At 39.6% G+C, this 13540-nt stretch overlaps 1 protein-coding gene and 1 long non-coding RNA gene across 11 annotated transcripts in view; one reads left to right on the top strand and one right to left on the bottom strand.

The window, feature by feature from the left end:
• The window catches only part of LOC136148671 (uncharacterized), a 72403-nt gene that overhangs the window by 2102 nt on the left and 56761 nt on the right, over nucleotides 1-13540 (top strand). The gene's annotated exons all lie outside the window — the stretch shown is intronic.
• On the bottom strand, nucleotides 7320-12427 carry CDKN2B (cyclin dependent kinase inhibitor 2B). The gene is made up of 2 exons (XM_065908352.1): nucleotides 11883-12427; nucleotides 7320-9500 (listed from the first exon to the last, which is right to left on the bottom strand). Exons 1-2 carry the CDS (start codon nucleotides 12015-12017, stop codon nucleotides 9240-9242), a joined length of 396 nt encoding a protein of 131 aa, XP_065764424.1. The 5' UTR covers nucleotides 12018-12427; the 3' UTR covers nucleotides 7320-9239.

The following is a 13540-nucleotide window of genomic DNA, read 5'->3' as shown; positions in this document are numbered from 1 at the left end:
CTGCCCAATTGCAGGTTAGTATCATTTAAGCACCCTGGAGAAGTGGAAGCGTGAACCCAGGCAGTGTTATTCGCTGTGGCAGTAAACTATGATGGGTGGGGATGAGAAGACCTGTGTTATACATTTCTGTATTATCATTTCTTGAAATTATTAGTCAGGGTTCTCTAGAGAGACAGAACCAAATGTGTGTGTTTTTATGATTTATTTTAAGGAATTGGCTTACCCCAGTTTTGGGGGCTGGCAAAACTTGAAGTCCGCATGACAAATAGGCAGGCTGGAGACCGAGAGAAGAGTTGATGTTGCAACTTTGAGTCAGAAGGCAGCAGCCTGGAGACTGAATTCTTTCTTCTTTGGGCAACCTCTCTTTCACCTAAGGCCTTCAACTAACTGGATGAGGCCCACACAGATTATGGAGGATAATCTGCTTTACTTAAAGTCTGTGGATTTAAATGTTAATTATATATTAAAAATAGCTTTATAGCAATATCTTAACTGGTGTTTGACAAAACAATTGGATATCATAGCCTTGCCAAGCTGACACATAAAATTAAACCTCACATTATCCTATTATTCCTAAAAGGCCTGCTGAGTTTCAGTTTCCCAAATGAAGTTTTAAACTTCAGATCCCAAGTTTAAATTCGAGGATCTGTCTGTATTGATTTGGCCTGTATAGCTTCACCTGTAACCATTTCCTCTCCACCTAAACTTGTTCTGGGGATAAAGGGAGTTACCCACTTCAGAAGAATGCCATTTGAATGACAGCACAGAATAAAACGACTATGCAATAAGCTCTATATAGTAGTGAATGAACAGTTCAATGAATATAAAATTAAAGACTCAAACTTAAATTCCATCTTGGTTTTCCCTTGCTGCCCAGCACCTGTGTTTTTTTAGTTGTGGTATACAGGGGAATTCTATCTAATTTTAATATTAGACTAAGCAAAATATAATTATGAAGATGAATCTTTACCAACACAACTAACTTGTGGCATTCCAAAGCCATTTGGAGTTTCACATGACTTGGGCTATGTGTTCTTCAAAAACAGTATGACCAAGAGCTGGGCAGTGTTATTTGTAGGCACTTTGGCTTCTCTTACTTATTTTATCCTCACTGTGGCCCTTTGAATTTGGGATTACTACCCTGTCTTACAGGTGAGAAGACTGAGGCCTAGATGGACTAAAATCTTGGATACTTTATGACCTGCAAGTCCCAAGGCTGGAATCATTAAGAAAGTCTTTGGACTAAAACCCTTGTGCCCTTTCTGTTGTTCTACAGGCTAGAGTCAACAGGAAGTGAGCTTTTGATGGGTCATTTTTGGCCTAAAAATGAACTTCATAGATTTGAGTGTTTGAATGGAGGAAAATGATTTTTTATTTTTAAAAATGATTTCTATTTTGGATCAGCAAATTCATTCCACAGGCAGAGATAGGAGTGGGCATTTTACTAATGATTTGTCTGTACCATCCAACTCTACTACCCCCAGCCATGATGTCCTAGAGACAGCTACCTTTTTCTCTCAGGTATCTCTTGATTATCAAAATTCTGTGAGAAATTTTCTTAATATTGCACATGCTCAAACTAAAAACCCCAAAGGTGTAAGATACAGGATACTATAAGCAAGATTTTAAAACTATCAGTTGAACATATATACAAAAGATTAACTCTTAGAATATATGAATACATAAGTGAGTTAGAAAAATAACCCAGTAAGAATGGTAGCAAATAATATAATGGGCAGTTTAGAAGATATTGAAATAGTCAAATGGTAAAAAACTATGAAAATATATTCGACTTTACTGATTAGTAAAGAAATGTAACAAAAACACTGACATATACCTATAGGTATGGCAGAAATAAAAAGAGTGATAATATTGGGAGAGTTGTCAGAAAACAATCATCCTTACCTACTATTGTAACTTGGTACATTCATTTTGGAAAGCAACTTTATAGTCTCTATTAAAACTGCATACATATACATGCCCTTTGACTCAGCAATCCCAGTGAGTTTATGTATGCACATATACACATACATAAATATAGGTATGGAAATATTTATACTATTTGTGTAGAGTTTATATGTGTATGAAAGAAATGCATATTACATATACATGTATACATGTACTACCCTTTGACTTTGCAATTCTACTCCTATAACTCATCTAAGTATGAGAAGTATATATGTATATATATGTGTATATATTATTGAAGATATACACATACACATAAACACATATATACAAACATAAGTATGGAAAGATTTTATACACACATATGTGCATACATATACTGTATGCATGTGTGTTTGTGTGTGTGAGAGGCAAGAGATGTACCCTTAACCTTAGCAATATCACTTCTATAAATTGCTACAGATTGCTCATATAGGATGAAAAAAGGGTTCTTTATAGCATCATATGTAGTAGCAAAAAAAAAAAAGGAAACAGTTTATATGTTTGTCAATAAGAAACTGATTTTAAAAAATTTGGATTTATCCATAAAATATAAGCTATGCAACTATATAAAAAACGAAGTGCATCTTTATTTCCTAATGCAGGTTGTCAAAGATCTACTACCAAAGAAAACAAGTTGCAGAATGGTTTTCTAAATGTGTGTGTTGGGAAGGGGTGTTTACAATTATATGTACTTATATTTCCGGAAAGTTGATTAATTAAAAAAAAAAAAAAGTAGTTACTCCTGGATAGTGAGAATGGTGGGTAGGGAAGTTTCAGGAGGTATTTACTTAATTCTGTTTATTTTCTGTACTGTTTGAGAGTTTACTATGAACCAGAATTTTAAAATAACAACTACAGAAATGTTCATCTTCAGAACTAGAGATTCTAATTTTGTAGTCCTGAAGTGGTCAGTGACTTCAAAATTTGAAACACAAATGATTGAGAGCCAGGGTTGAGAGTCACTTCCCTACATGTTGGTCTCAAATGACTGGTGGGGAAAGCACCATCATTTATACAGATGTAATAAATACCTGGGGCACATATAAAATGAAATGTCACGTAACTTTTCCCTAGAAAGGGGATGGCATATTCTTCTGTTCAAGATGGAATTTAAACAGATCAAAAGGCTCCTGAAGCTCTGGAATAGATCCATGTATAATATCTGTAACTATCAAAGGCAGTTCAGAGATTAGAGAGTAATAGAGAATGACAAAATATTTTAGGCAAGGTTATAGCTTATAATTCTAAATTGGCATGTTGGAAGCAGATACAGAAGACTGTACAGGGTACTTACTTTTGTGTCCTAGAAAAGGTGATAGAGTTTAGTAACTCATAACCCACAGACAGAATGAGAAGCCAATTTCCCAGAATTCACAGAAGAAAACTCTGTGTGTTATTGATAATCTGTTGACCTACCTGTGGCTTTGTTAATAGAAAAAGTGCTTACTATTTTGTTTATATGTTATCTCTTATAAACATATTATTAAATATGTAAAGACACATACTAAAATTATTTACAGCTTAATCTGATAAAGAAAACAAAATGCAATTATGTGTATTAAGAGATGAGTGAAAACCGAAGAGCAATGAATAATTTTTACCTATCTGGTTTAGGGCTATTTTGAAAACCACTCAAAACAGACTCTCATGACTGGTTCTGACTCCCACTCTTAGCCACACCTATTATCTTGTCAGAAGAAAGTGGAATTCTCAGTGAAATGCAGTTTTCAACTAAAGCAAAGGGATGAAGAAATTTGTGATGAGGTAGGGAAGTGGAGTGGAGTTTGGTTGAAATGAAATGGAGACCCAGAAGTCACACAAGAAAATAGTTCAAAGGCAGTAGCTTCAATCCTGCCAGAATATAGAGTATTCCAAAGAGAAAACAGAGTCTGCATTTTGGGAGAAGGCCAAATTTGAAATGGAAACGAGGCATGTTTTAATTACTGTAATTGGTCTTAAAGTTTTCACCTTAACTCTGTGGTAAAACATTTTATGTGCCAACACTGACTGTAGATCTACTGGAGGTCTAATGTCAGGGGCTTCTGAATGGGAAGGGGATTAACAGGTGTTTGGGGTTCTTTGTAAACTTCAAAGAAAATGTAGATGTCTGTGAGACGGTCATTGTATCATCTTCGTACTTCTCTCTCCATTTTTTTTACCCCCAGAAAAACATTTGGTTTATATTGATTTAAAGCTTCAAATTAGAAAATCAGAATTGGGTGCTCAGTTGGGAAATACATAATTTATATTACTGTGCTTAATATGTAATCCATGCCAGTTATGTGTTATTTCATCAGTAGTACTGGCTTCAAAGCAAAATTTTCTATATTACGTAATTAACAAAGGGGTGATACATACAAGTTATTTCCATAGAGTAAAAAGGACTCCTACCCTGGTGGCTTAGATGGTAAAGAATCCATCTACCAATGCAGGAGACCTGGGTTTGATTCCTGTGTCAGAAAGATATGCTGAAGAACGAAATGGCAACCCACTCCTTGGAGTGAGGAGCCTGGCAGGCTACAGCCCATGGGGTTGCAAGGAGTTGGACATGACTGAGGGACTAACACGCGCGCACATACCATTTGTAAAAGCTGATCCTGAGAAAAGCTTTATAGAAAATCCAGACAGTAGGGAATGAGCAGACTCCTATTATTTTAGGCCTGGAGATATTTCGTAAACCCTACCAGTGTGTAGATCATATACAGTTTGTTTTGGTTTGATTTGATTAATTTGTTGATTTGATTTGATTAATTCTGTTGAGCTACTCACTGATCCATCTTCCACAAAACACCACATGCCTCTCTTCCTTCTATTCCTTTCTCTTCATCTCATTCTCCACCCTCCTGAAATGGCTGACTTATACGTATTCAAAACAAGGATCATGGCATCTGGTCCCATCACTTCATGGCAAATAGATGGGAAAACAATGGAAACAGTGAAGACTTTATTTTCTTGGGCTCCAAAATGACTGCGGATGGTGACTGCAGCCATGAAATTAAAAGACGCTTGCTCCTTGGAAGAAAAGCTATGACCAACCTAGACAGCACATTAAAAAGCAGAGACATTACTTTGCTGACAAAGGTCCGTCTAGTCAACGTTATCATTTTTTCAGTAGTTATGTATGGATGTGAGAGTTGGACCATAAAACAACCTGAGCTCCTAAGAACTGATGCTTTTGAACTGTGGTGTTGGAGAAGACTCTTGAGAGTCCATTGGACTGCAAGGAGATCCAACCAGTCAATCCTAAAGGAGATCAGTCCTGAATATTCATTGGAAGGATTGATGCTGAAGCTCCAATACTTTGGCCACCTGATGTGAAGAACTGACTCACTGGCAAAGACCCTGATGCTGGGAAAGATTAAAGGCAGCAGGAGGGGAAGGGGACAGAGGATGGACATGAGTTTGAGCAAGCTCTGGGAGTTGGTGATGGACAGGGAAGCCTGGTGTGTTGCAGTCCATGCGGTTGAAAAGAGTGGGACAGGACTGAATGACCGAATGAAATGTACTTATTCAGGTGATACTAAGCTCTTCCCTGACCAGCTGGTTCCTACTATCACCTAACACTTAGGGACCTAAAACTTCATAATCCAATGGAAACAAATGAGAAAGTGCAGACCTTTAGAAATGGGTCCTTAAAATCCATGACAGCTATTTACAGAGTTATTCATCTTCTAATGACATTTCTACATATTTTAGCATTCTCATGCTTCGCACTTTCTATTCCTTCCAAAATCCTCAACCTTTTTTCTTGGTTTTAACTCTTATACCAACTCCTTTTAGGTCAGAATCACTTGTAATAAGCGTACTTTAAAAACATCATTCCTTTCAGAGCATTTGGTTGGTAGATACCTACTTCAGCATTATTTTAATAAATTTATTGGGTTTACCTGCTTATCTCACTTAAAGAACTGAGTTCTGAGTGACATGAGATAAATGCAAAATGCGACAACAAAAAATCAGGTAAGATGGAGTAAGAAAGAGCTTAAAATTTATTTATTTTACATATTCATTTTACAAAGCATCTTTTTTGTACTAGTTCCCACAAACTTGTCTCTAACTTTTCAATTAACTGGTAGAGGTGGTACTTATAAAGACCTCCCCCATTCCCCAGGGCTCCAGAATTTTAAAATGTATCTCTTCTCTCTCTTCCTTTATATAGCTTTTCTTGGCTCAGAGAGACCATGGCAAAATAATTACTAATAAAATATAAGACCCCATTACAGTCATGTATATGACAAACTTATAAAGGGATAAAATGTTAGTGATAGTTGGGAGCTTAAAAATAATCTAGTACCACTCCCATTTTTTATAGATGAGGAAATTGGGGCTAATTATGTCATTTGATTGAGTAGATCATATATTGAATTAATTGAAGAACCAACACCAGATTCCAGGTCTCCTACCTTCCTAATTCAAGTCCTAATTTCTCTTTCCTTCATTCCCTCGTTCTTCCCTGGAATTTTAAATAGAACAGGAAAAGATGTTGAAAGTATTGTGATTTAACTCTTGTTGCTCTCTTCAAGTAATTTAAAAAATTAAAATGTTCTTATTTTCTTAGGTATTTACCCCTCCCCTCCCCATCTTTTTAAACCTGGTAATTGAATGCAATGAAATTACACCAACCTAGGTTTTCACAAGTAATGGGATAGTTTGTTAATAGCGAAACCCTAGTACTCATATCAGATTTTGGTTATGATTAGCTGCTGACATGATTATGTTATGATTATAATGGTTATGATTAGCTGTCATCTGATACTGTAGATGACACCAGCTTTTCCATTTGTTTCAGAAAGTAGTCCACAAGAGTGTTTCTAAGGTTTTAGAATCACTAATTCTAATTGCTTTTTTTTTTTTTTTTTGGCAGAGTGCCAACATCTTGAACTTTGGAAAAGAAAAATAAGCATGTCTTGGTTTTTTAAATAATTGATAATTACGGAGGTAGTTAAAAAAAAAACCCCTATTGACTATTACATATTAGCACACGAGTAATTTGTTTTTTTAACATTTCCCATAAAGGAAGGGCAATATAGAATCTCAATGTGATTGGTGTACGTTAAATTAGTTTTATTTATTTGCTGAAGGTCAGTTACCTAGCTTTATAAAATGAACTTATTTGGTCCTGGACACCATATTCATATTGTTTTTGTCATTTGATTCATTCCTATGAACACATTTTCCCAAAGCCGTTAGGAGCTATATGGATCTTGAGCTCTCAGAATTTATTTCATACCTTATATTTGAAATTACTAATTTTAGCCATTAGAACATAGGAAATTTTAAATAGATTTTGCTTTCATAGTAAATCATCCTCGTTTTTCTCATCCATTCACTCAGCTGAAAAAAGAAATATAAAAATGAGGCCAAATGAATACATTATTGAATTATAAATTTATTTTACTTCCAAATCTTGCAGTGAAGGTCAGGTGACAAGATTTTTACAAACCTTGATAATATTTTAGATTTTGATACAGAAATTAACATCTATATTTTTCTGTAATTGTAAAATGGAGCCAGAAGCAGGGCTCATGTATATAGAGCTATGTTTATTTGCATGTATCCTTCAAAGTAAAATCTTAAACATTTAACATATGTATTTCTTGTGCGGCTGATAAAACACATTGGCCATACCTGCCTACCAGGTGGATTTGAAATCTGAATTTACTTTTACATGTATCATAAATATTTTAGTGCAACCAGGTCGTACTTGATTTCCCAATAATGTATGATATTTTGGCATATATATATGTATATATATATGAATCTCACAGTACTCTGTAGTACCCAACCATATATTCTTGATTTACTTTCCATTAATATAAGGTTGTCACCAGATTCCACAACTCCCTTAAATTAGGAATGGAATTCACATGTTTTAAGCCAAAACCTTGATGTCCAATCTTAACTTTTCTTTTTAACATTAAAACAGTGAAATATCAGTTATCAGTTATCCCAATGCTGTAATGAATCAAGCAACACTGGAAATTAAATCCCCAAACAGTACACCTTTAGTTTGTTCAGCGGATATTAAGACGTTTCACGAGCCATCATTACGTAGTTTCAACAGTTTGACACAGTCTACTCTTTCAGCAACACTTTGGGAGATATCCTGAGATCATTTACTGGGTAAGTGCATGTATCTTCTAAAAAACGTTTGTAATATTTCATAGTTTGACCCTGGAGACACTCCAGTAAAGGAAACAAACTTTAACAAAGAAATAAATAGGTTAAGGACTGAAGTAACCTGGGAGGTGGCACGGTGCCATAGCTTCGCATAAAAGCTGTAGTTCTTCCTCACTTCCTTCCCAAGGAAGGGCCGTGAGTTACTTTGTTATTTAAAGTCTCCGAATTAAGACTGCTACTGAAGAACAACCCAGAAGTACAAAATATCACGAAATCTTTTCAAGTGGCAATTTACAGGGGGCTTTCTGAATCCTACCGTATAGAGATCAAACAAATCGTTACAGTTAACGGCCTACCTACAATCGTTCTCGCTACAACCCGGACCTGTCTGTCCGAGGACGGAACACCGCAGGAATCTCGCCGTAGCAACAGTAAATGAGCGCCCCTTTCGATGAGCCATTCGGCATCACCTGGACCTGGGGACTTTAGAATAAGCGGGCAAATCGAGGTGACTTCCGGGTCCTCTCTTCCCCATCGCTATCTGATGGGACTGGACAAGAGGCCCCAAGGCTTCCAGTCGGTAGCTTTTTGCTCGCGACCTGCCCCGCTCCGCAAGCCTGTCAAGAAAGCGTTGGTCGCCTACGTCGATCTTCGTCCTCGTCATTGTCTGGTCCTCCATCTCCAGATTTTCCCTCTGGGCCCGACGCCCGACGTGGGGACTTACGGGGTGGTCCTTCAAGGTCAGTGGGGCGATCGTTATCACCTGCCTCCCACCTGAAGGCTAGTGGCCGCCGCCTCCCACTCCGCCCCAGCACCTTCTGTGTGAAGATTCACAGCACTTGGGTTTGTTCATGAACTGGCTCACATGCCGCTTTTCACCAGAAAATCCTGAAAAACAAACCTGGGAGTTCCACATTCGGCTCCTACTGGAAATCCATGTGCCCCACCTCTCTTCATTTTGCTTCACGGTGAGTGCCGGGGGCGGTAGCCAGAGGGGGTGGGGGGGGGCGGAGAAAAAATTGTTTCCAGTCAGCTCCTCCTTCCCTGCCGGGAATCCAGTCGCCCAGGAAGACTTCCGCTATTCTAGGTTTGCAGCCCTCTTTGAACTAAGTTGGAGTGGCGAACTGGAGAGAAAAAAAGTCGCTGTGGGCGGCTATGTACGCGCGCCCTCAGTCTCCCGCGGCCGCGCGCAGGTACCCTGCGACGTCGCGGTGGCCCCGCTCCTCGGCCAGGTCCACGGGCAGGCGGCCCCACGCATCGCGCACATCCAGCCGCCCCCCGGCTCGGTGCAGGGCCACCAGCGTGTCCAGGAAGCCCTCCCGGGCGGCGTCGTGCACCGGTCGGGTGAGCGTGGCGGGGTCCGCGCAGTTGGGGTCCGCGCCGTGGAGCAGCAGCAGCTCGGCCACGCGGGCGCTGCCCATCATCATCACCTGCCGGAGAGAGCAGAGTGGTCAGGACTGCTGGGGGCAAGTAGAGTCTTTTCAAAAAAAGACCTATTCATGATCCCCAGGCCCTTTCAAGCCTCGGAAGTCTAGTTAAGCTTAGTTTACTGACGCAAATCCCTCCTCCCGCCCCCCCCCTCCACACCGCTCCCCAACACCTAGCAGCCCCAGTTTATACTCTACTCAGACCTAATTAAGTTTTATTCTCCAAACGTGGGAAGACAAGGAAAGAGCTGATAACAAAGTGCTTATCGCCGTTGTGGGAAAATTTTTAAAAAATTTCCATTGAAACAGGGGAATCTATGTTGTTAAATGATGTTAAGTTGAAGGACTTAAAGGACTTAAGTTTAAGGCAGAGTTAAGTTTAAGGACTTTTACAGTCTTAAATTTATTTCCCTTGCTCTCCCCTCACCCCCAGCCATAATCCCCATCTAAAAAATTTACTAGGCAGTCAGCTGATATATTTATTTTAGACATTAGAGTAATGCTTTAGGAGAGAAAATAAGAAACAAGTTTAAAACAAGGTTTACTTTGTTTATTTCTTGTAGTAAATCCCCTGTGGGAAGGCTTTTACTTTTCACTGTTATATGTCTCTGCTCATAAAGGGCGTATATAATAGTCCCGTAATTTGAGCCACAGTGGGAGATGGGGGGGGGTGGGGGAGTAAAGTCGTGCATAGTTTTATAAGATGATGAAAACAAACTTTGTTTTCAATCAATGATTCACCACTTTTAATATTTAACATTATAGATAAGGGCTAAACTTTAGAGGATAATATATTTGTTGTAACATAAAATAGACACTATATTTGCATTGTACAGGATTTTATAATGTGCTAGGATTTTATATTGTTAAATAGTAAACATTTTGCTATCTAAAAAGGAGCTTGAATTTTAGCAGTCAAATCAGAGCAATGCATAACTTAGAAAAACGATGTTTTGAAGCAGTAATCCTACAGTATCCCTTTGTGTACATGTACATTATGCCAGCATTTACTTTCTTATTTTAACAATTTTTGATAATTAAATATTCAAAATGAAATTATATGTTCTTGTGAGTTTATGCTTTAATATGCACAATGGAATCAAAATATAGTATGCTAATTTTTTTCGTTGTTCCATGGTTATTGAAAACATCCATCTCCTCCCTCAAAAACCATGATATATTTTCTATTAGTGATGTAAAGTGCATTTCATATATAGAGGAGAAAAAGTGGCTCTTAATATCTCAGAATATGGTGAATTAAAATGACAAAAGCCCCCTTTTACAGTTACTAATATAATTGAAGTCTTTAAGGACTACTTTAAAATATTTTTGCTGCTTTAAAAAAAAAAAAAAAAAAAATAAAATAAAAAAAAAAAAATATTTTTGCTGCTTTAAATAATCCCTCACTTATTCCAACATTTTCTATGAATTCAAAATGAATGAATACATATTTAAAAACTGCACGATTAACAAGATTTCTTACTAATGACTTGGTTCTGGAAGATGATTGTGAGGTGAATACTAATTTTTAGTACTTAATACTAATGACTACATGACCAACAGTAAAACACAAAGTACTACCTTAGATTTTAAAGAAATTAAAAAAATATATCAGTACTAATTAAAGTGGGATTAATAGTTAAACATATCGAATAAATGAATTTTAACAATGAAGAGGCTAATTATTCATAAAGACCCTTTGCCATTTAACAAAGCTGCAGGGATGTTTATGTAATCCAAGCATTCAGTATGATAAAAATCTATAGAAGCATATTTTCTCTTATGTAACACTCAAGAAACATTGCTAACGTAAAATAAAAGGAGTTAAGTACTGTGGTTGAGGAATCCTGACATTACTTTGTATTCAATTCGCCTTTGTATTCATTCAATTCAATGAGGAAAGAATGTAACATTTCATATCACAGCTTAAAAATTCAGGATGATTTTTATGTGCTGTGATGTAGAATTCCTTAAATCCAATCCAAATTGCGTAACTTGTAATCTAATTATCTCTGTCGTTGAAAGCTGATCGCTATTTGTTGAAAGACAAACAGATAAGACAAAGCAGTTCTCCCCAAATAGCCTCTCCTTTTTCCCTTTCCTGCCCAGTTCAACCTATCCCTTGCATCTCTTATGAGATGGGACAGTGAATACTGGCCTCCCCCCCCCCCCATTAAAAAGAAAAGCAAACTGAAGTAGCGGGGTTTCCAGTCCCTTTCTTTAGAATTTCTGATGAGTGAAAACCTGCTTTACACCTGAGCTCCATACTCCAGCAAAGAGAGACATAGGTCTGTTCGTGGAGATCTCAGTTGCAGCCGCGTCCACGGAGGCGGCGGCCCCGTGTTCGTGCGCCCCCTGCCGGCGAGGCCCGGGGCCCCCAGCTACCTGGATCGGACGTCTCCCGAAGCGGTTGAGTCTGTTGGGATCCACACCGGCTTCGAGGAGCTGCCGCACGGCCTCCACTTGGCCCCGCGCCGCGGCGTTGGCCAGGTCCGCATCACCACCACCACCACTGAGCATGCCCTTGTCCTCTTCGCTGACTTCGCAGCCCCCAGGCGCAAACTGTCCCGGATAATCCACCGCTGGCCGTGAACTTCGCAACACCCTACCCTCCCTTCCCACCTCGCCCTGGAGGGCTCCACTCGCGAAGAGCTCCGCTCAGCTTCAGCCCCCCTCTGCCGTCCTTCTGCGGCTAGAGGGGTCGGTACAATGGCCGAACGGCCCGTAGGTAAAGCCGGGATTTCCTCGGATGGTTCCCAGGAAAATGCCCTCGCGCAGCAGCAACCTTGCGCGAACCCGCTCTGGTTGCACTGTGCGGGCGCGTCACAGAGTCCGCACCGCGGAGCTTCCCTCCGGCGGAGCGGAGAGCCGGCCGGGACTGAACCCGCTCCCAGCTGGGCTGTCGGGAGGCGCTCTCCCACCTCCTTAGGCTCCGCCCGCTGCGGGTCCGGGCACGTCCCACCGTGTTGGCGCGGAGGCCAGGCCCGCGGCTGACGTTACAGCCTAAGAGGGTAGGGGCGGGGGCGAGCAGCCCAGATGGTGCCCGGCCGCATGCGCCGGACAGCGCCGAGCGGAGCCCGCTGTGCTGCTGCCTGTGGGGTATCCAGCAATTCTAGGTTAAGTTTTCTGGAGCACCTGAAGCAGTGTACTCAGCTCCTGATCTCCTCCTTCCAGCAGGCGGAGCAGAGGATTTCTAGTTCTTCAGTCCCGGCCCAGCCGCTCTCACTTGGAGATGTTAGTCGCTCCCTGTGTAATCAAAAGCCCGGGCATTTAAAATAACCTTGTCTCAAGATGTCTTAAAGAGACAGCTCTGCCCCTTTCCGGCAGGTTAAATTCATCCCCAGGCTGTACTTGAATTTTACTTGCTTCACATCTTCCATCAGATTTAGCAGTTGGGAAGGGGGTGTCTATTTGACTCAGCCAAAAATGGGTCTGACTGAAAAATGCCGCGAATCGTATTTTGAATGTGTTTTTTATTCTTTTCATCTTTAAATTATGGATGCAATACTACAAAGTAAAAACAACCCACAAAAACAAACAAAAAACTTAGCCAGCTACCCCCCCCCCCCCGAACACACCTAGTTTGAGAGTTGTAGAGCTTGGTACGTCGGACACTTAAAAAATATTAATATACATTTTAAGAACTTGAGATCTCAGTTTCATGATATTTGAACTGTCTATTTTTGTTTGCACTCTTACCTATTTAAACCCACCTCAGCAAGTATTTGATTTCCATTTATCATGGGTAGTAAAGGAAATTATGCAGTAATAATGAAACATAATAAAACAGGGGTGTGGTTCTGGGCCTGTCATTAAACAGGCTGAACCTGTCATTAAACCCGCTTCTGAAGATTTAAAGGCCAAGTGCTTTGCTTTTCTTCCTAATCTTCGTGAGTTTGTATTAACAGATGCATTGCTTTAAAGGTTAAATAAAACTACAGCTGATGCACTGTTGAAATAAGAGAACCACAAGTTATGTGTTTGTATTTCCTCACAGAAAACTTTGGTGAGGAGCTTCATTATAATGCCCCTAACATTTACAG

The sequence above is a fragment of the Muntiacus reevesi genome, chromosome 17 (genome assembly GCF_963930625.1).
Source record: "Muntiacus reevesi chromosome 17, mMunRee1.1, whole genome shotgun sequence".
Lineage (NCBI taxonomy): Eukaryota > Metazoa > Chordata > Mammalia > Artiodactyla > Cervidae > Muntiacus > Muntiacus reevesi.
This window is presented reverse-complemented; position numbering and strand designations above follow the sequence as displayed.